General features: G+C 28.0%; 1 protein-coding gene across 1 annotated transcript in view; it reads right to left on the bottom strand.

Moving 5' to 3' along the window:
* Positions 1–9026, bottom strand: part of LOC139998178 (uncharacterized) — a 71376-nt gene extending 62350 nt beyond the window's left edge. Inside the window, exon 1 of the mRNA XM_072022518.1 lies at positions 8538–9026. Coding sequence (XP_071878619.1) covers positions 8538–8589 — 52 coding nt within the window. The 5' untranslated portion in view covers positions 8590–9026. The remainder of the gene's footprint in view (positions 1–8537) is intronic.
* Between the last annotated feature and the right edge of the window lie 16095 nt (positions 9027–25121).

The following is a 25121-nucleotide window of genomic DNA, read 5'->3' as shown; positions in this document are numbered from 1 at the left end:
TTTTCATCTAACTCTGAAATATGCATAAATAATACTATGTAATACTAATCGTAATCAATGTACGAGACATTTCAAAACTCAATAAAAATAAATATCGATCAAATTGTTTTAATAAATAGAAACGTGATTAAAATAAAAACTACTTTATATTAAATAGCTTATCGTATTTATAATTAAAATGAAATAATTTAAAATTAAGTAACTTAATTGTGTCTCACTTATGATCTAACGGTATTATCAGAATTGAGAATTAGTAAAGTTTCAACAAATATCTAAATCATATTAAAATTATCTGTAACTGAAAACCTAGGAAACTAAATCTGAATAATTTCTTAGAGCTAATATCCGCACTATGTAAAAACATTTTAGTACTAGGTTAATCATCGCCTAATGTATGGTTTATAATTAAAATTGTATGTTGAACATAAGATAGGAATACCTCTAATTATATGTATTTTGACATCAATAAAAATTAACCTTAATTTTAAGAAAAGCATATCCTTAGTTATCACAAAAAACAGGAAACTGAAATCTACCACTTTGACGGTCGTTCCAGTGTTAATAAAACATCTTTGAACTCACACATTTACTTATTGCTATTCATAAACTGGTTAAACTGGTTAAACTAAATCACTTTATTCTAACATTCACCTAATTCTATGAATTCATAAACCTACTAAACTATACTAAATTAAATTAAATAGAACTAAAATAAAGTTTTACATAAAACTAGATATTCTTGAAAGATGTCTATTTGTTGAAGTCGTAAGAATATTAGTATTATATTAATGTGTTACATACTCACTCTATTCATAAACTGACTAATTAAACCAAATCCAAGAGAAAACAGGTTCTGCACCAAATTATTCTAGAAAGATTTCCATATATCAAAAACATAAAGAATAATATAATGAAGACGAGGAAAAGAACATGGTATACGTATAAATCACATTTTTCTTTTTTTTTTTTTTCAATACGAGAGTAACTTCTACGTACTCATTTACAGTAAAAAAAACAATTTCAAAATAAAGACATTTTCTATTTGTTTCTTTTTAATCCTCATTTCACATTTCTAAACATTCCAAAAACATCGATTGCCATTTTTAGTAACATATAAGATATATATGACTTTTTTACAAAGTTTTATGAATTTATCAACTGGTTTTACATCTTCTAACTTTCTTCAATTCATTTTTTTACTTTTCTGAATTTAACATATTAGTTCTCTTTTGAAATACCGAGTAGGATTATGATTAAAAAGATCTACAAAAGTGAACTTTTATTCTCTGTGATTTTCTTTTATTCGTATTTCACACGAGAATGAAAATGAAAATTCTCATAAAAATATTATGTGACGTCTAGACGGCGGATTTTTATGCATTTGAAATGCAACGTTTAAAGATGCAAATATACACAGAATGTACATATCTAAAATGCAAAACTGTATAAAATATCCAAAGTAGATTGTTATAACTAGTAGATTGTTATAGTAGTTATAATATTTAGTACATGAAACATATATCTGCTTAAATTTGCATTGATATCTACGGTCTAGTGGTACGGTTTTCATAGAAAGAGAAACATGCAGAGGAACGTCAGCCAATCGTGGACGTTCTAACTGGATATCCGTAACACAACACGTGGTTTTGACGATTCGCCCACGTCCAAAGAAAAGTGGATAATCAGGGCAAAAGTAGGTGAGAAGAGGAAGGTCGAACTCCACCTTCTTCTTCTTTCTTGTTCACAGTCTCCCGTTACTTCATGGAATCGTGGGAAATTAGGAACCAAGCCAGGCTAATTAAACACGTCGACCTTTTGTTTTCAAGGTAGAAACTGACGCGTGTTACATCGTGTGTACGCGCGATGCACATACTTATGTGTAACACGCACGTGTCAGTCGCTTTCGATCATTTCACGGGCCCTACCAGTTTTCCGATCTCTTCCTGATTTCTACACCGCTGGTCAGTAGGTCGATACCAAAATGTGAATGTTCGCTTTGCAAAATTTTTGCCTGCCGATCGTAAACCACATCCTTATCATCGATTAATATTTATGATGATAAATATTGCAATATAATTATTGGACTACCACTATTTATATAAATGCATATTTTTTTACCAGAAATGGATTATAAAGTAAAAATTTGTTCTATTTAGAAGATTTTGAACATATTCATTTTACATATAAAGGACCTATATAATTGAAATATAAAAATGTTATAATAAATACTACTACTACGACTATAAAGGATTTATATATTCAATATTGATAATAACAATTCTATTAATTTGATATAATAAAATGAATCTTCTATTTTCTGATTATTTCGTTATTATTACATGCATAAACGTGCAGTGATCGATCTTATAATCAAAATCAGATTCTTAAACTTTTCATTTAATTCATCTGAAATTTTTCAATAGGATTTAGATCAAGAAACTATAATAACCAACGTACTGTTATTAATTTATTATGTCTTTGTAATTCTTGCGAATAACTTCAACAAATTTTTATGTTAACGACAAATTTTTCGCTCTAGGTATTGATCGTACTTTTTTATTAAATACAAGATTCTAATCCATTAAGCGGTTCGTTTACAACCTAGGTTAATTATCATGTTTCTTATAAGACCAGAAGGTTCCTAATACTTATGAACAGTAATGTGTGTTCTACATTTTGTATACATATATCATATTTATTTAAAATCGTAATATAAGTAATGATTATTTATATTAATAATTACGTTAATCGAGCTTACGTAATTATTAAATAATATCAGGAAAATAAATAACAAAAATCTAGAAGTGTAAAATCAAAATGTGGGAAATAGAATTATAGCGAAATAAAATATCGTTTCGAAACGAACTGCATTACTTTCAAAACTATATTAGAAAAGAAATTTTAAGCAGTTAAGATAATAACTAAAAATTAAACAGCGCTAATAAAACAAATTTACATGTAGCCTCATCACATCATATAATGTTTCAAACTATAAATGTACATGAATTATAAATTAATTTTAAGTATAGATTTTTAATTTTAGTATAGATTTCTCGACTTTACAAGCTGTGAAAATAAAATAATTAAGATACGACTGTATGTGTATTTTAATTCCTAAAATATCAGTGGATTAAACAAACATATTGAATGATTGTTATTATCTTGATATACGATTTTAATGTATTAATTTAGTATTTGTAGTTAATAAATTAAATAGCTACCAGAGTGTTAGATTCTTACGATTGAAATAGTAGAACTGAATTAGTTATACGATAGACATATTATATATACGAAAGTAAGAATATACACATTCTCAGTAGATTTAAGGTAACTATTGTTACATCAAAATATTAATTACGTACTAATAAATTTCTAATATATAGAACGTAATATTCAAGATCCGAGAATATTCTAAATTTCTTTTATCGATGATATTATTCATTATCATTTTAAATATAAATATAGAAATATTTATATAGAAACTTGAAATACCAAACTTAATTTGGATTAAATCTTGTAGCATATAAAAAATATTGACACGATTTCTACTCAAGTTTCCAATAGATAGGTCAATAAAGAGTTCCAAAGATATTTATTATATTATTTTTTGATAAATATGCAATCGGTTCCAAAAGTATCCAACTACTTGAAAAGATACATATTTATCGATATACAGTAATGAACGCATAAATAGGGAAATACTTAGTAATAAATTCAACTAATTATTATATATTGAAATATATTCTCGTATTTTGAAACATAACATAGAAAGACTTTCAAATTTTTACTTCAATTAATAATTATGATCTAAATCTATTGATAAGCATTATACCTGTTTAAACACTCATAGTTGTTTAAACACTATTACGTGAAATAACTATCTTTCTAACCAACTATATTATTTAATTATTTAATTTATTGTCATAATTGCGTTATTCAGTTACGAAAACTGAAATTACTACTTCACTATAGTTTTTCTAGATGTCGGTACAATAATGTATGCTTTCACTAAGATTTAATTATACTTCGCGTCAATCGAACACATAAGACGATAAAAAAAGAGACAAGGAAAGCTATTGTATTCGCGATAAGAATTTAATACCTGTGTGAATCAAACACCGAGGGATAATCGTTCGATCGATCCGATCGTTCGAAAGAAAGCTCGTAAGAATGAAAGATAAAAGATAAAAGAATGAAAGGGCTGGAAAAGAAACGAGGGGAAGATTGACACGACTGAGTAGCGATCCAAGCGGAAGAATGTAATTAGTTGGGAACACAGTATTCAGGAAGTAGTTGAAAACTGCGTAACAGAAAAGTGTGTGGCTCCCGATGAAACGTGGGAAATACGGGCAACCGTCACTTTACTATGAGAAGTGATTGCGATCGTTAAACGTAGAAAAGCCACTTTTATGAATCGCTTTTCACACACAATCTAGGTGGACTAATCGTGAAATCTACGACGACTTTTCTAATAGTATGTAATGAACACCTTGCAAAACAGTTTGATCACATAACACGAGTCAATTTGGAAGTATCTGCAGTCTTCTGCAGTACATATATATATATACTGAAATTTTAGTACATTCTCTTTATACATAGTTAACACTGAGATTTCAATAAATTCTTTTCTAATAATTGAGATTAAATTATATAAAAATAAATTTTAATTAAATTATACTACACTTATACCAGTGAGAAAAATGTATACATACAGAATTAAGGCTAACATATAGGAAGGATACATCACTCACAAATTGAAAACAAATGGTCCTAATAATCGTGGGTTGAGAAATAGATATCTTAATATCTTAATATATCTTAACATCTTAAGGGCTCGGTTAATTTTAGAAAATTCGAAATACGATCCGCAATTGATCAAACGAAAGCTACGTCTTCAGATTATTCGCATGGGTCATTCATCATATTTTCATATTTATCATATTTTTATCGAGCATAACATTAAGGAGTTGGAATTTTAGAACAAACGTAATATTACATACACCGTAAGGGGTAAACATAGGATAGGGAAAATAGATACAGATTTTTAAGGGCAGACAAATCTAGAAAACATGTCCTATAAACATCGGTCGAAAATTAACATTTTCGAAGCTATAAGCAGTTTTTCGTAAAAATAACAACTTATTTGTTATGGAACCTATGGTTCTCCATAAAAGCAATGGGTACTTTCCGTGGTTACAAAAGATTTTTATAATACCATCATCTAGATTGCACTAGAAAATTCCGAAGAAATTTATGAAAAAGTATAGAGTTCCTTGGTATGAAGGTATCAGGCAGGTATCAGGTAGTGTATAAAAATAAAAGGAGGAGATATAAAGAAAAGTCATAATTATGAAAAGAATAAATATGTTTGTACTATCTATCGATTTTAAATAAATGAACATTACTTAGAATTTGAATTTGGAATTTGCCTACCACTTATTCTTTAAAATCTGAATTCCCGTTTTATCGCACTATATGTTTTCATGCGGTTTACGAAAATGTTCGAACACTCTGTAAAACAGAATATCTCTTTAAAAGTTAAACTAAACGACTAGTCTTTTTTAAAAGTTAGAAGAATTGATTTACTAGATGACGTAATTTTGTTACTTAAGACATTATATAAATATTGACGTAGATATATAATTATATTTATATATAATTTAAAAAATATTATTATTTAGTAATTAGCTAACTAATTATATTTTAAGAATATTGATATAGAATAGAAAATATATGAAGACCACAATGTATTTATTTTACATGAGTATTAACTGATTAGGAGAACTTATTGGCATTTCAAACTAACATAACAAGTATATTATGAATATCATAGAATTATAAAATATGTGTAATTTATTATTGGTTGCCTATACATATATATAGAATGATAATTCATGAAACTTCAGTTGAAGAAACATTTATAGTATTTAATGATATTAATGCTAACATCTATGATTTATGAATGAAATAGATCAACAAACTGTTCACTTACAACATTTATTTTTGAATTGGATTGTATTAAAAATTCCTCACTTCTATTATTTATCTAAAGAAAGCGACGTTAAGAATAATCAACATCAATCTATTTTTTACAATTAGGAAAAGAGAAATAGTAACAAGCATATAACAAACAGTATACTCAAAATAAAAAAATAAAGAACAAAAATTCTCATTAAAGAAAATCCATATCAAATCATCGCCTAGCATAATCTACAGAAACTGACTATAAACACTACAATAATTAAAATGGTAAATTTATACAAATGAATTGTTTATAAGATCTTGAAATAATATTAAAATATCAAAATGTGAAAATGAAAGAATAGACGTTTTACATTTCATCACGCGTATGAAACCTATATTTAATAATTTATAGTACGAAAAATAATATAACGAAATATAAAGAAAAATAATAATAAAGCTAGAAAGTAAATAATGAAAGCTGGTAAAAAATAATGAAAGGAATGAAATACCAACAAATATGTAGCTATGTCATAAATGATAATCTTTCACAGCACTTCCCATTAAATGCAAAAAGCATAGATAGAAAAGTCAATTTGACACGTGTGCACGCGAAGGCAAGTACATTTGCCGCTTTACACTACAAAAATGGATTTACGCGTTAAGAATAGATGCATCCAATCGGGAAAATGAATTTGCTACTCTCGTAGTCGGTGATCGATGCTGAAGAATTACTCGCACTTCCGAGGTAGATGGAAATACACTTTGAAAGGCTTATATCCGGTTTTAACACATCAAGAAGAATTCTTCGTTAAAAAAATACGACAAACGGAAACTTTTTTATATTTCGACAGATCTACGAATATATTTTTAAGTGAGATACTATATATAAATTTCATTGAAATAATAATGTTAGTATAATGTAATAGTAATAAATAATTGACTTCTTTATCTCCTTTATAAGCAAATCGTTGTTTGCCAAGATATTCAAAATTAAGATTTCAACTTTTACATTTAAGTAAGCTTAGAAGAAAAGTGTTAGTTTAATTGAAATTATATTATATAGACAAATGCGCTAAAATTATAAAATAATTATAATAATTATTAATCAAATAGATAAAATTCAAACGATCGTAACGCAATTTTTCTTTTGCTTTTAATTATTTCAAATTACTTTGCTTTGATCAATTATCAGTAAGAACTATCAGACATATCGTTCTTAAACAATAATTACTAGGAGGCAGTAAGAATATCATAATTTTTTAATATACGTTGTTAAATTTTCGTGTAATTAGGTAACAATTTAAAAAAATCTGCATTTCGATGTTTAGTTGTATTCATCGAAAATACTAATTTCTGAATCTCTATCAGATAATCATATATTACGCATCGTATTTTATCATGATAAAAATTTATATTGTATTCTGCGCAGATTTTTATCTCTTAGAAAGAATGGCTTTGTTCTTAAAACTCCCGTGAATTTTCCATACTCTTAATTAAAAGAGCAAAAAGATGCTCTCTTTAAGATAGGCAGACAAGAGATTTCTAAATGCTCTTTTGTAAGGAGTTTAAACGTGAACTCTAAAGTAAACTTGTCCTTTACTACGGCGTCGTATAATGTTACGTATAAACAAGGAACAATATACTATTACCTTCCCTTATTTTTCTTCATTTAAAGTATTTTACTAATATTAACAAGATAAATAATTATTTTATAATATGCAAAACCACATATTACTAATAATTATTGATTACTAATCGTTTACATTTTTATAATTTCTAATATTTTCCTAAAAGAATTTACATTATTATCAATTACTTGATCAAAAGTTTTATTGTACCTATTGGAGATACTAATTAAAAGAAGAGGAAAAATTATAATTAGAATTTAATTTTCGAAGTTTCATCTTAATTGTAATAATGTGACAGCAACAGAATTATATCGAATATTATATCAGTATACTTCCGATATAATATTTATTTTATCGTTGATTTTTGCAATTAATCTGTTAACCAGGTCATCCTTTATCCAGAAACTTCTATAATCTATGAATCTAGAAGTTAATAAAAATAGATCGACTTCAATTCTGTTAGAGACATAGCAGCTATAACAAAAGTTTCCAGAGAGATAGATTTTTCATTTTATATTCCAAAAGCGAAATCTATAACAATTTATATTACTATGTACGAGGGCACGACAAATAAAAGGCAACACTGAAATAGATACTGTTATATACTTATACAACATTAATTAAAATTCTTAAAAGTATCATTTTTGGAATATAAATTAAAAAATCTAGTTGGCCGCTAACTTTTGCACATCGCTCCAAATAAGATATTATTTATTTTCGACATTTAATATATTTAGATCTAATTAATTAGGATATAAATTCTATAATAGATCCAATTGTATACAAATACTTTTGTCGCCACTGCATGTCTAATACTTTAGAAACTCGAATGACGAGTTAACTTTTTTTTGATTAACAGATTGAATAGCAATTTTCCAACACAAAACCCACAAAAATTATTGCATAATGTAGCTACTTTAATAAACTAAGTGTTTTAAAACGAACCTCGCGTAGCCAAGCCGACGACAATCAGAAGAAACACAGCTGTCCTTTCCATGTCTTCGTAATCCGCTTCTTCCAGTCAACTCTGGCCACGAACGATCAGCTGATAATCGTTTCTTCGCGACAATGATCAGCGAAGAATCTGTTCTGGTATCACACCGACTGGCGATCTTGTTGTTAATCCAGCAAAAAAAGGTCACTTTCGAATTCGCGAGTTCACCGAACGTACCGCGAGGCTAACGTCATTTCGCGATCGTTTCCGGTTGAACACCGACTGAGAACCGGAACTGTTCCAAAAGTACGACTGTTCCGGACGAGACGCGAGTTCCTTCCTCCTCCTTTTTCTTCTTTTCTTTTTCTCTTTCTTTCGATGAAGATACGTATTCTCTTTGGTGATAGGTAACTTTCTAGGATATCGTGGACTCGAACGACCGACGTGAAACGATCTTTTCTGAAGACTGAGGTGCTTACTCCCTGGCAGGAAGTCGTCCAGGTGTTCTGCTCCCCACTTGTTACTCTTCTCTACCACCTCTCCAACCAGGTAACGACCGATGTGCTGGTTGCCATCGAGAACGAGGCTGACTTGTGCGACTGACTGACTGTTCGTCCTCTGTACTTACGTACTCCTCCGGTATTCAGGCCAACTTTTGATGGGACATCGCTGAGCTTCGAGATGACAGGACCCTCCTAGCAAACAGCCGTGACGAAAATTCGATTTGAACATGTTGATTCGTTGAATGCATCGCGTGGACACATTGATATCTTGAATCTGGAACAGGCGAAGCAATGCTTAAGCGAAGTCTGGAATATTGGAAAGTCTAGCAAATTCATAGTACATGAAGCTTCCGCTGCTTCAGAAATGTTTAAACGTTGCATAGAGAATTAAATTCTTCGTTTTGATATCTGATATGATTTGATTTCGAAATTTTAAATAGTAGTTCAGATGTACAGTAACTCACAAAAGTATCCGAACGCTTATCTGGGAAAATTTTTATGAATATATTATGTGTGTTATGCACACATAAAAGTTTTTGAAATTTCATTAACACCGTAATGAGATTACCGTGATTACATTAGTAAAATTTGACATTAATTTGAAAATATATATAGACATTATAAGATATTTAATCCAAGCACATATTTATTAATATTTATTAGTATACCCCATGAATCATAGTAATTTCGAACATATAATAAGAGTCCCACTGAGTATTGAGATATATTAATTTAGTGGATAATTGATTGTTTAAATATTCCCCTGATCTTTGTGAAATATATACTTATACGTAATACTTTGTAATTTCTATACAGATTTTTAATTTTGTCTCAAACTTTATCAATATAACGGTGTTAATGAAACTTCAAAATGTTTTGCATGACACACATAATATGTAAAAGGTGTCTGCCAGAATTTGAATTCCTTTGGTGAGCAAGCGTTTTCTTATAATAACTTATTATTACTCATATAAACCGTGCTGACTTCTTTCGGTCTTTTTCGACACAGTCGTGTTTTTCTATTATTGAAGAACTTCCTTAATTTCAGAAAAATATGACAGAATCAATATTAATACGCATGATTCCTCGTTGCAGTTTGTCTAAGTTCCTCTTAAAATGGTACTTGCTGAAACAGAAAAATGAAATTTTGACAATATAAAAATTCAAGAGTAAAGTAACAATCTTCGTCTGAGTACATATATTTAAGTATCAGTACTTGTTTCACTATTTTGAATCTTGTTTATGTAAAAGATATCGATATCAGAAATACAATACTTTTGATCTGTAACGAAAGTTCCAAATTTTTAACGTTAGTATCTTGAGAAATATGTACACATTTAACGTAACATATGTTATACGTGTACAAACTTCTTATTTAAAACATTATATAATTAAAAACAGCTACAAAACTATCTCTGAAAAGTCTCTAAGATGTTATCTATATGTAATTTAAATTTTGCCTTTCTTGGGACGACTATAAAAGGAAAAAAAGAAAGCTACGTATTAATCAAAATAATTAAACTTATGTATTCCAAGAAATTGATAATGTATTCCTGTGTAAATACTCACATCTATAATATCCATTTCATAATACATAAGTAGTTGACAACTTATTCACAAATATCGTTCATTTGTCTTAATTCCATTGGAGGAGAACCGAAACAGCTATCTAAAGAAAAAAAGATAACATTATTAAGGAAAAACATTATTGAAAATGTTAATAAGTCATTGTCTAAGATCTATATAATACTATTTTATTGATATGATATATGATATTATACGATGATTGATATACTGTATGATAAAAGGTCATTTTTTCTAAATCTCATCTTATTGTCACGAATAAAATATTTGGAAATGGTTCTACATTAACAAGATAAGAGACTTTGAAATATTTTAAACGGCAATTATATTCTAATTAATGATTCTATGATTAGTAATCGTAACTATTCAAATTAACGTTACAGAGAATACTCAAATAAAGAGACACGAATTAATTATACGTACATATTTTATATTACTATACATATATACGTTTCACGTTCTACTTTAACTTTAAAAACATACCAATTTGCATAGAATGTTACTCGAATTTTCCTGTCTGTGATGATAACGGGGTAATGTGTACAGTTTAGCTCACAAATTTATTCGCGTCTAATCATGACATTCACTTTAAAGAAAACTAGCAATTATGCTGTTATTAATGTTATGATGAATGGTCACAATGACAGTGTTAATTAAGGATAATTAGAGATAATTTTTCTTATGATTTTTACCAAATAATTCACATAATTTATATAATAAAGAGAAACAAGTACCTGGATAAACAAAACTGGCAATGTATAGTTTATCGATACAACCATATGTACGACTGTGTTATGTTGTCATGTTATCAGCCATGTTACGAATATATTAATTTTTATACTTCGATCATAACCAAACACTGTTGCACATTTCCTTAATTAGTACAAATAATCAAGAAGTAAAATAAATCTAAGTAACAATATTTAATAAATAAAATTTAGTTTCCTCCTCTGCAAGGATCACTAACGGTGTATGTTACTAATAAAAAATACAAAAAGGATTCGAAATTAAAAAATTTTTCTTTCTTATACAATTGAAAATTACAAAAATAGATGTAGAAATTAATTATGCACCTATAACGGTTAAATTAGTAAAGATATTCCCTCAAAGAGAAACTTTAACGTTTCTTTTTCAAGCGAGAAAATCAATTCGTGCATATGCATACATCTGAACCGTAAAGTTCTTAGCATTCGTTAATACTTTTATTAGTATTATAAAATTCTTCATATGTTTCCTGTGTTCCTACTGCATATATAAACCTCCAAAATAGTAAAATGTTTAATAGAAGAGCAGTAAAAGTACTTTTATTTTTCAAAAAAACAAGATCAGTTCTGGACACGATACGTACCTTCATAAGTAAATTTAATACTATATTTTAAACTTTGGAAACATACGGATTTTTTTATCGAAATTTACCGTTATTCGTAGTTTTCTAAAATGAAAAATTCCGTCGCTTGTACTAATTCTAAAAAAAAACATAATTGGAAAAGGTCCTCATTTATTCTATACTTTTGCAATTAAAACGAGGAATCTTGTTAATATCTTACAGTCGTTTCGTCCGTTATTTATAGGCATTGCGTTTATTTACTCATTTATTGAACACTAATATATTTCAAGATTTTTAATAACTTGATTGATAAATTACCCAATTCGGTTCACGATAAACATTAATTCATGATATTATCGTATTTGCCTACTAAACATGCAACTGTGAAAGAATCGCTAACAGTGGCGTGGCTCGGGCATGCGAAACACTTTCTCGCGGACTATTAAATTTCACGGCTACGTTAATCAACATGTTCGAGGTGAAGGAATGATCGCATCTCATTGTTAGCGCGAAGAAGAAGCAACAATTAACTTGACTAAGGAAGCTTGGCCATCGAGGGTTAGACGATCCGGTTTAGGGTGACGCGGTTCGTTGATCATCCTACTAGTTCTTTCTGCTTAGACGCGGTTAAAATCTCTTTTTCATTCTTAATAATGACTAAACATGGCACCTATAAATGTGAGAATTGATCTTAGTAAACATAATTATAATATTCTTTGTTTTAATTATGCAAATATAATTTTAAAATAAGTGAGCATCTCTATCAATTTCTTATGCCTTTTCTCTCTTTTAGAATTGATAATAATATTAGAAAATGAAAATTAATAATGATAAACGTCAAATAATTTCAGATATTTAGGATCGATAATAGTAAATTTCTATATGAAATATTGATCTTTAGATATAAAAATTTTCGAAGGCTTCTCGAAGTAGCAAATTAATTTTTATTTAGATATTTCTCTTTGATAGAAAAATTAGTGACTTCTTTTAAACAGGTTACTTTTACTTTTATTACGATTATTTGTACTTTTAAGAAGATATTGAAACGTACGACTGACCCAACAAATACTCATTTACTTACTTTTAAAAAGATAATGTATATTTGTCTGTATATATATTAAAATAAAATGGTTTTTATATATCTCTTTCTTTATTACACATAAGAAAATCAAATATTGTTTGAAGTAGATTAAAATATTTGTATTTAACACATAAAACGTTCATATTATATGCTACATCTATTAGTGCACAAGATAAATGCGAGTTATTTAGTTTTTAATGAAGACATTTACTATCTGACTCATAAATGTTAAATATAAATCAAATTATAATGTTTTCATATGTGAATGAAATATAACTATTATATAAACAGTATTATACACCTCACTTCTGTATTTTATCATTAATAAAAGATAAATATACATTTTACTGCGTAGTTCTAAATTATAGAGAATAACTATTTCACACGAAATTTCAATAAAATTCACAACTTATGTATCGATGTAACATATAAACGTCAAAAACTTTCTGTGTCGTTTGTTAAAAAGTAGCTCCTAACCGCGTTCCTCGTCCCATCGATGTCTCGTTTTCCTGGTGCATTCCGTGTCAGTTGTTCGCGAAGAGGTCGCGCTTGGATATTCAATTAGAGACGTAATGCACAAGCATACGAGCTACGAGCTACAAGCATACAAGTGAAGTCGTCGAGGACGATTGCAATTTTAAATATTCAAACGGCAAATTACACAGATTCCTGTTTTACGATTTTACAAATCGTAATTATATTCTATTATAAGAATCTGACGACTATAGTTATTAAATAATATGGCATTATTCTACTTGAAGTAGTTATTATAGCCTTGTTACTAGAATATGCTTCAAAAAATATATTGAATTTTATAAATTATACATATAAAACATAAGAAGATACTGGATTTAAAATTTACTAAACACTGTATCAAAAATAACAGTCATCCAATCAAGCAGAATCAAAATTGTAGAATAACAACTGTTAAATCGAAATAATTTTTTATTACATACATATTAGACATTAAGAAATATTCAATATGCGAAGATTCTTAAATATTCACTTCAAATATTATCATAACCATAAAAATATAATACTCATCTACTCATTTCAAGTCATAAGTGATAAAAGTAAAGAATGTACATCAACAATCAATATAGGAGAAACTATATAATTTTCGCGATATAAATAATATCATGTATTTATAAATACTGTAATTAGTAATTTATGAGAATTTTCTATTGGACATAAAATGTTAATGTTTTATGCAAGCTTACGGCTAATTTAATTTAATAATAACTTGCATTTGATAAAAGAGTAATGATCTAATGGCCTCAATGGCGAATCTAGAAACCTTTCTTGTGAGGGGGACAGGTGAAATGTGTTTTTACATAATGTATATTATACATATTTTTGTATATAAATACATTTTTAAATCTTCTTTTACAAGAAATTTGCTTATGATTTATATCTTAATATCTCATTTCAAGTTATACCCTAGATAATTAAATTCACATTAATCAGAGACTGGAAAGTTATATTCGAATCTGGACAGATATAACAAACTGCAAATCTATAAAGTCATTATCAAATCCATTTGTACGTATGAACTGCACATTTGGGGCATAATTCCCAAGTTGAATATTTAAAAAATTGAAAATCTCTGATCTATCGTTACCTTTTTTAGACGTAATGATTTTGTGAGATATGACGATATAAGAAAAACATTGCAAATTCCCTCGGTTAAAGAGGAAATTATAAGTTGTACTAAAGCACATCTAAACAGAATAAACAATCACACGAACGTATTTATTAAAAATTGCTGCTCAGATATGCTCAAAAGATTAACACCCGACTGATCTACTCATGCCCAAGCAATAATATACCGCACATAAACATACACAACATTTAATCTACTCTAGCAGTTGTCGATAAATGTACCAAAATTATCACGATATTGAAAATAAAATTCATTACAAAAATATAATTAATGGTATGAGACAATTAGAAACATTTAAAAAATGTGATATAAAAAAAGAAACAACTATGTACCAAATAAGTTTTTTAGAATGTGACGTAATATTTTTATAGGTAGGAGACAATCGACCCTGACGACTCAATAATGGCGATTACTTTAAACATTTGACAAAAACTTTTAATTGTTTAATATAAATGAGTAAATCGAATGTTTATTCGTTCATTGTAGATATCTTTACCTTAAATTACACAATATGCTCTGTATATCATAAATCGACATATATGTTACACATATATGAAGTAATGTTATCTTTACAATCCTAAAAAAATCAGTTTCAAACTACACAACATTAAGAAGATTTCAAAAATAAATTGTTTGCAATGTGAAGATTTTGTAATTTCAATAACGAAAAAGACATTAACTACTTCTTTAATTTAAAAATGTGATACAATTAGTTTTTAAAGGCTCTAAAAACCACCGATTAATGAAATAATTTATAATTTCATACTTTTCATCAATTCTGCAAGATACAAAAATTATTAACCAGATAGATTTTTCACTTTATAATTCAAAAGTCATATTTTCAAGAATTTTAACTAATACTATATGACAATAAACGTAACAGTGTCCATTCGTTATACTTCTACTACTAAAATTCTTCTAGATATCGTTTTTGGAATATATAAAATGAAAAATCTATTTGATCAAAAATTTTTACGCGAGACTATATGCTTCCTTAGTGCTCAGCTTAGGATTAGAAGGTCACTATATATACTGGAAGTAACGATACACTTTTATATAGAACACGTGACTGAAATTCGTAAGGGTGTCCGAACATCCATTCGCGGAACTAGGTGACTCGTTGTCAACGCGTGCTTTAGTAGGGCACTTTCAGCATCACGATAACCGACGAATTGCGTAGGACCAGATTTGGTAGAGGCGGAAATTTGGTGCGACGAAAGCTAGCGGTGTCGAGTCACTTGTTAGTAACATCGCCTTCCTGACCCACATACCACGACCGCCATACAAACGTAATGCCACATACATATGTAAGTATGCATTTACGGGGATATACAGATACAGAAGCGCACGTCGTATACGAGAAGTCACCATCGTTCGAGGATAAGGTCCTCGTTCACGTTCCTGATCATTCTGACATGCGAAGCTATGGCTATCGATGTCGTGCTTTAACCACCACTGACATTCTTTCGCAATTAAACGTGCGATATTTACATTACAGATAGATTTTTCATTTTATAGTTGAACTTTAGTTATGTGAATTCCATTTACTTGAACAAGATTTTAGTTAATGCCCGATTAAATTCTGTTGATTGGTTTTACTTATCTATACGTGAACTCTTATATGAATGAAAAAATATAGGCCGTAAGGAGAATTAGTAATCTCTTATAATGAAAGAAAAATTGTATAAACTGCTTGTTCTTCACGCTGACGGATACATGTAGACGAAGTTCTACTATATATCTCAAGAGAATTTTAACTAATACAGTGAGCTTCACAACTATATTAAGATGGTTTTTCTAAATTGATATGAAGATTATTAACATTATTTCAAGCAGTGAAATTTAAAATCAAGACGTATACCAACGTGTTAGTAAAAAAGGAAATGTGTACCATATTATTAAGATTAATAGATAATTTACATGTATAGTTTAATAGCTCAATATACTGTTACCGCAAGTCTACTAAAGCACCCGGCTACTTATTGACAGTAGTGTAAATATTTTATAAGATAAAGATTTTATGATTTCCAAAACCAAATAGCCTTCTTTAATTTAAGAATGTTGTAATCAAAATTTTAAAAAATCAAACACTGATAAAACAATCCACAGTTTCATAATTTTCATGATTTCCGCAAGATATGCTGTTATGCCTGTTATATCGCGAATTTGAATATTGATAAGTTTCAATTTTGAATATTGATAAGTTTCTAGGTGCTGAATAATATAGTACAATAGAATAGAATGTAAAGGTACAAGCTAATGAGAAGTGTACAAGCTTCCTTCAAATGGCTGGTCTAATATCATAACAGTTACATATCACAAGTATTAGAAGAAGTAGGATTCTCTAGCCTGAGCTCTATATTTATGCGATCTATCTAAGAATAATTATAAGCAATGGTTAAAAAAAGAAAGTTCTTTCTGAAGATCGTTGAATTTCCCTTCGAAGTCGATGATTGTGAGAAAAAAGATTCATATAATGAACATGCAGAGAATATATCGTGGATATAGAATTTAATTGTATACAAATCGTGACCCATTATGATATAGTGATTCACAGTAATATTTTTATGAAAAATATAATATATTTGTGAAACAATTTAGATGAAAGAAAAGTTTAGTGAAAATTCAATTCATAATTATGAAGGTTTCTCATTTGTATTAAAATAAAACAGATACATAGAAATTTGACACGATAATAATTTAGGACGAACACTTGACTTAATCTCTTTTGAGTTACATCAAAATTAATTTGATAAAAAAATAGTTTTTACGTTTATAGAAACTACAAATTTTTACCGTTGGATAATTTAATAAGTCTCAAAATAATAAAATATAGACATACAACAATCTACTTTATATCGATTGAATATAATAATCTTTAAAAAAATTGTTAAAACATAAAAAACATAAATATATGAAATGCTGACAATGAGAATCATAATGATGTAAATCAATTCACTACTATTTTTCATAAAATAGTGTTCTGCGTTTATTACAATAAAAATTTCATTACGTCCTTTCAAATCATGAAAACGCATCACGACAGAGAATAAGATTATTAGTTATTGTTAATGATGAAATTTTTATAATACCCAATTGATTAAGTTCAAACTTTCAAAATCTTGGCTTCCATCGTATATGATTTTCACATGATCTTTCACCATCTTAGTAGAGTAACATAAATCTTATATAATTTACTGTAAAACAAATCATTATAATTGTTAATTATATGAAAATTGATACACTTTTCCATTCTCTACATTTTATATCAAATACTAATTAAAGAGAGTACTTCAAAAGAGATACATAGAAGATTTAAACAAACCGCACGTATCAAACTTGTCCATTTCAAAGCATAAAAAGAAAGGCATGAATGTTTCCCAAGTCATCATTTATAGCTTCCAAAGATCAATGAATAAGCAGCAGAAGGTTCTTTTACTATGTAAAAGTAAGGTCATCGACCGAATAGACGTCTAATCTGACCGAATCAAGTTTCTCCGTTAGTCGTCTTCCGTGACTATATATCGATGACATCGGTTTCTTTCATGCATACGAATTCGATGACCACATCCTAAAATTTTTGAACTGTCGAATAAGTATCTATCCATTACGTGATCCTTCCTCTCTTCAATTTTTCTTCTCTAAACGTCAAAGCGATAGAAGCTTCAGAATTTATTTTACATGTCTTCACCAGTTTCATACTATTTTTTTATTTTACTTATCTTAATTATCTTACATATAATTAATACTAGAGAGATGCGAGAATTGTTTACGTGTGTGAATTTTCGTTTCGTCCTATGTTTTTTTAATATACCTTTTTGTATTTACGATTAATCTGCTATCTTAAATAAGAAAATATTCACGTTCTTCTAATGTAAGGAAGTGACAAACAATTAAATTTGTATTAATGAAAATAGTAAATTTTATCAATTTTTTAATAGGATATTTTTAGTGATAATCCGGATAGTGAAAATCGAGTTTCTAGATAAACTTGTTCGGGTTGTGTCGCTTTTAAAATATACTATGTACGATATAATATTCAATATATAATATATATGTATAATATTAATATACTGATGTAATATTAAATAATATTAAATATTATATATATAATAAAATATAATAATAAAATTAAATATTAAATAATAATTAAAATAATGTAATATTCAAAAACTGTATATAACAAGTACTATATATAAAATATACTATATATAAAAAGTTTAAAGCTTATAAGATACAGAATAATTTTCTATTTTCTTCTTTATAGTATTACAGTAAAACATGTCTATATTGTTTGGATATATACAACGCATTTCCATAGAATAGTCGCATAGTTGTGTTACCCGCAGCAATAGCGTGACCCCGATTTAAGCACCTGCAAAGATTCCTCGAGGCACTCGATGTTCATGGAAAGTCAAAAGAGTAAGAAGATCCTAGATACGAATATAGTTATACATATTGTTTCCCGTTCACATGTGCAACATGTATGCGTATCATTTTCTCACAATTTCTAGCTTTCCTGGCCCATTATCTGCTACTCTTGTGCAATTTTGATTAATTAATTGCATGATCAATTAGCATTTAATTATTCCAGCCGGCCAAATTTCGTAAGTGGCTAAAAAGCCTCGTACACATGGCAAAATAAAAGAAATTTGTTTTATGGAAGAAGTTACATCTTTCTGCTCTACTTATCTTGGATTAAAAACTACTAAGAAATAATTTTACGATTAGATACTGTAAGTTATGAAATTTTAAGACAAACAATTTCAAGTAGATAAAATGAAAACTGTTGAAATAACTCGAATTCGAATTTTGACATTTCTGATATTTTAACTAGAAAAATCTATAAAAAGCATTAAGATGCTTGTGTTTGTGGAAATGATTAATTTAAAAGATATTTTAAAGGCATCAAAGATATAAATACAAAAATACTGCTTCGTATCTTTCAAATTGTATTTTATCACTAAAAGTATGGAACAACATTTAAATAAGGATTTTAAATGTATTAGTTATATGCAATGTAATTAAAATAAAATAACGATAAACAATTATAAAACCAACAATGTACAATATCGTACATATTTATGATCAAACAACAAACACATTAATCTGATGTAATAATGGGTAAGCTTATGAAATACAATTGTATAGAATTGTAGTTGCTAATAACTTGCAGAGGTTAACTACTCTAAGTAAATAAATTCAAAAAGAAATAATAAAACTTAGTAATATTTCCAATATAAATATAAATATAATATTTCCAATATAAATTCAGTTTAATGAAGATCTTGATATTTTCCCTTGATATTTTCCAATCCGTTAACATGTATGCATTACTATAACGATAACAATAAAAGATTTCATATATCTGTCGTTCACATTTTTACTTTAAAAAAATTATGTCTGTTTTACATACAATACTATTATTCTATCTCGCTCGATATTAATAATAGAAAAATGCTCCTAACTTATATTTTCTATTATTTACTAATTCCAATGCAATTTACATATAATCTTCCGAGTAAATAAATTTTGCTTATAAGGAATATAATATTTACATAAATATATCTATTGAGGGGACAGCTCGACTATCCGAATAGTATTATGATTTCTTTTGCACATTTCACCGTTTATTGGAGTATTATCAGATATTCTATATACATAATTATATAAATATATGTATACAATATTTATGTACTGTTATATATTATATATTATATATTATATATTATATATTATATATTACTTTGTGTATATATACTGAAATGTACGCGTGGTGCAATAAATATACTTACTACTGTAAATACATCTATTTATCAAATATATCTATTTTGAAGCTTCTTAGGAATTTACAAATGTATGATACATATCTATTGATTTATGCGTTTAATGTTTTCTCCACGAATTTAATTTTTTACCAAAAGTAACATCTCGACTCAGATTTAATTTAACACTAGAGAAGCAAGATGTTGGAATACCTTCAGTTATTTTAAAAGTAGTACCACAATTAACGTGTTTGCAAGATTAATAGCACCTCGAGAACGTCCACACATTCTCGCTTTCGACCTGTCACGCGAGAACAAACTGTCCCCTTTATGTTTGGTCGAGATTGTACCATTATTTCCGCCTTCCTTCCTTTCCACAAATTCAACGATCATCCGTCTGTTTTATTTCTTTCTGCAATCGTCAGCCTTTCGAAATTTTCGTCTTGTCCGACGAGCATCAGTCAATTGCGACATGAAACTGATGTTATACATCATCACAACAACACGTACACACAAATTTTGTAACACTTTGTATCATTTAGACTTCTTGTTGACTAATTGAAACTGTTATTTTGCTTTCGCTGCGCGTGAAATTGTGTCGCGTCTACGTATTAACGTATCTTTCTCCTTGTGTTAATATGCTTACTACATATGTTATTCTTTCTGTAATTATATTATTATCCCAAATAATTCAAAATTCTGAACAATTACGTTCAATAAATAACAACTGATGACGCGATACTAACCATGTAAATATTAACTAATTATCACATAATTATACATATACATATATTTCTCATCTATTTATCAATTTCCTTAACCATATATTATTCCTGCCCTTTTATTTATCAAATATTCGAAGTTATTGAATCTTCCTACAAACATATGAAAAACCATATTCTGTTAATCCTTGATTAAGAAGAAAAATTAAGTACGTCTAAGTCCAACAGTAGTTTTTACTTTAAGAATTTAAGAATTCCATATACATTGTTTTATTTCGTATTATCTTTAGAAAATATAATCTATATTCCCTTTCATAAATAGTAATGAGAAGTAAAATACGTTTTTTATTTATAATGCTGTATATTGTACATTTTATTAAGAATTACAAAGGAATCTTAATTAGTCTCTTTAACGTATGATTCATTAATTATTTCGTTGTATTTATAATTTGTAGTGTCCAATATGGCATTTTTTAATCGATCAAACCACTGTGATATATGATTCCCTAATTACTTTCATCGTGATAATCCGCTTTAAACATTATTATTATATCAATCACATGATTTGGAAAAATGTAAACATAAATATAAATCGTATTTAAAAATAATTATTAAAATCGAATCACACTTCCAACATCTATATATTAATATTATACATAAATTTAATGTAGTACATATTTTATTATGTTATATATAAATCCAATATGTTTGTTTCTTTTTTCGTGTATAAATTTAAAATCATGATATACCTCAATAAAGATTATTTACGTATAAATTTTAAGTGACGTTTAATTACATAAAAATAACAAAAGAAAGGCAAATAATACATTTATCTAAACAATAAGCCAATATTAATTGTAAATACGACTAATTGTAAGAGCAATGTATTTTAAAATGAAGATAAATAACCGAGAGTTTATCTTACTTCCTTTTCATAAATTTTATAATTGCGAAACTTAAACTAAAATCAAAAAAGGAAGTACATACAGTATATAAATATGTTTAACACATGAAAAAAACAAAGTAGTGAAAAGGTCAAGTTTCTATTATAACATGCTTTCTCTCATAATTAAGGTAGAGAACATGTATTTAGTAGAATCACTGAAAATCCTCATTAAAAGCCAAATTATCATTTCGACCCCATTAAAGAAGAAGCGGACTTTTATTATAATTAAAACAGCACTTTGCGATAACTCTTAAGAACTGGTTCTTCATTTTGATGTTTCTCCATTCTATTAAAAACTTTCGTTTACTATTTTGCTGAAATTAACGAGTTACAAACCGCCAAACTAAATCGATTGTCACCGATATTTCCGTATTTTGCGAACTTCATTTTCTTCGCGTAATTTTTACAAATACAGCTTTGTCGACATACTTACACAGCATTTTTTTATAAACACCTTGCGTTATAAATATTTTGCAATGCCTAAACGACCAACCATTGCAATAAAACTACACAAACTTGAAAGCATTCTGTAAAATATTATATTTTTTACATTATTCTTTTAATAAGATCTAATCTTTTAATTACACTTTAATGTATAATGCAAAATTGTGTTATTCTAAATAGTGATAACTCTTTTTAATTTTTCCATGTTGTTTCTTCGTGCACACTTCTTCGGCATTCATTTAAATGTAAATTTTTATGCCTGAACGCATTCCTTAAAACGGAACTCTGAACCATATTTACATATTTGGATGTAAAAATTAAACGTACATATTTCACTATTTATTACAATGATAAAGCTATTACTATTTATAAAAAATTTCTTCATAAATACTATTATAAATTAAATAAATAATATAAATAGTATAATTAAAGAACAATAATCCTGAACTCTTCTAAAAATGTAAGTTTTACTTCTGAATTATTATTATTATTAAAATGGAACTTCTTAATAATCTTCTTTTCTATTTAATCAAGAACTAATGCATGTTGACTACATTATAACGATATACTATAATATATATACATATAGCATATATACACTCTTTTATTTCAAGTTAATAATAAAATTTATTCAACATAAACTTATTTTCTAATTTTTCCTACTTTAAATTGAAGATTACTCAGCGAACATCTTATAATCTCTTTTCTCCTCTAAATTCTCCAAGTAATTGCTGCCATCAATTTTGCCATGACATTAAATTTTACTCTTTCTCCTTCTCCAGTATCCTTCTAATTATAATATGTATCACTTTCTTCTTTTTAAATTACGTAATATAATGTCTACATGCATATGGTTTCTATTACTTCTTTACTTTCTTCGTATCCGCCGTTAATAGTAGCGACGATAAAGTACCGTTCATACCTGTACTTCCTTCCCTATTATTTTCTTCTATTTTCCTTATTGACATCCCGTTTTTTCCGTTTATTAGTTTCATTAACGTTACATTCTTCCGTCGACCTCAGCCCGCTTTCTTTCTCTGCGCAGAAATTGCAATAGCACGTTTTTTATCCTTAACTTTCGATTATTCTCTTTGTTATAATGCAACATTTCTATTTTTATGTGTTTCTTTAAATGTTTCCGTTCCTTTCTGCACTATCGAATACTCAGATGACAATTCATTGAACCCAATCAATCACTTCTCTGAGGCTTTTTACTTTCTCTCGATCTGTCCATCCCTCGAACTTTCTAACCAGTTCTATAACGTTGTCAATGGTTCCATATCTAGTTGGGTGTATTTTAAATCTTTGATTTACTTATCTGATAATTATTTAAATATATGTTTTATTTATTATTTATTTATTTAAGATACTTTTCAGGTATCTATTTAATTATGTAATATATAAAATATTATAGCAATAGTAATAACGATATTTAATGTTCTGTGGAATGCATGTCTGCTAGATGGAGTTTATTTGGTATACGTTACTCAACTGTAGCTCTGAACGTTTCCTTGTGATGTCATCATGAGGGAGATTGTACCGCTACTGAGATAAGTTTGCCACAAAATTTTGCCTGATCCCAATTTACATATGCATAGTTTTCGCTCTCTTCAAATGACAGATCAAACACGCGAGATCTCTATCGGAGCGTGAAAATTGCATCTTGTCTAAAGGCGCGATAAGCTCGAGAAAATGAGGTCGAACTAGATCACCCAACGAAGGTCTTAGCCACTACTTATTTCGCTTGTTTGCCGGAGAAAGCTACGCAAATTTGCTAAACGTGTGACTCATGTGAAATCGTTCATGCAAAATACTTAATTCTGTGTCACAGCTACATCCGGTGCAATGTAGTCAGAAAAATGATTTAGTCACCTTCTCCCTAGGTTTCACTTTTTATGTATACGTATATAGTTTCCTTAACGATTCGCTAACTATTTCTATTTATTTAATTTTCTATACAATGATATGATTAATTAATAGTATTATAGCTATGATTATTCAATTTCAATTATGTCTGTCCAGAAGCCTTTATTTATCTATAGGGACACAATTGAAATAATTTATATGTAATAAAGATTAAAATTTTTGATAAATATTCGTTAGAAGTTTAACGAAATGAGAAAAGATTTATATATAAACAAGAGTAGTTAGTCAATTTTGGGGAATATGTACTTACCGAAAATAGCATCGACCTTTTTCGCATGTTACACGTTGTTAAAATATTAAGGGCACGACCAGTTCCACGTATTATCCACGGAAGTTCAAAGCGAGTTGTACTAACGGTCCCCCACCTGTTATTTCTATAGTATAGTCTATTTCAGTGTCCTGTAACAAATGTTGTATAAAGGATTTATAGAAAACAACAGTTGAGTATTATGTAAATTTAAGCGAATAGTAAAACAAATACATCAAATAGAATAGTATTGTTTAAAATTACTGTTTGAAAACTAAGAAACTTTATTTTTAATATCTCATTTAATAATGTCTTCAAAATTTGCAAAAATATATATCAAAATCGATATTAACTAATTAATGTAAAGATATGTTTCAAGAATTGCTA

Source organism: Bombus fervidus, chromosome 2, assembly GCF_041682495.2.
Source record: "Bombus fervidus isolate BK054 chromosome 2, iyBomFerv1, whole genome shotgun sequence".
Lineage (NCBI taxonomy): Eukaryota > Metazoa > Arthropoda > Insecta > Hymenoptera > Apidae > Bombus > Bombus fervidus.
The sequence above is the reverse complement of the archived record's forward strand: the minus strand, read 5'-3'. Positions and strand labels throughout refer to the sequence as shown.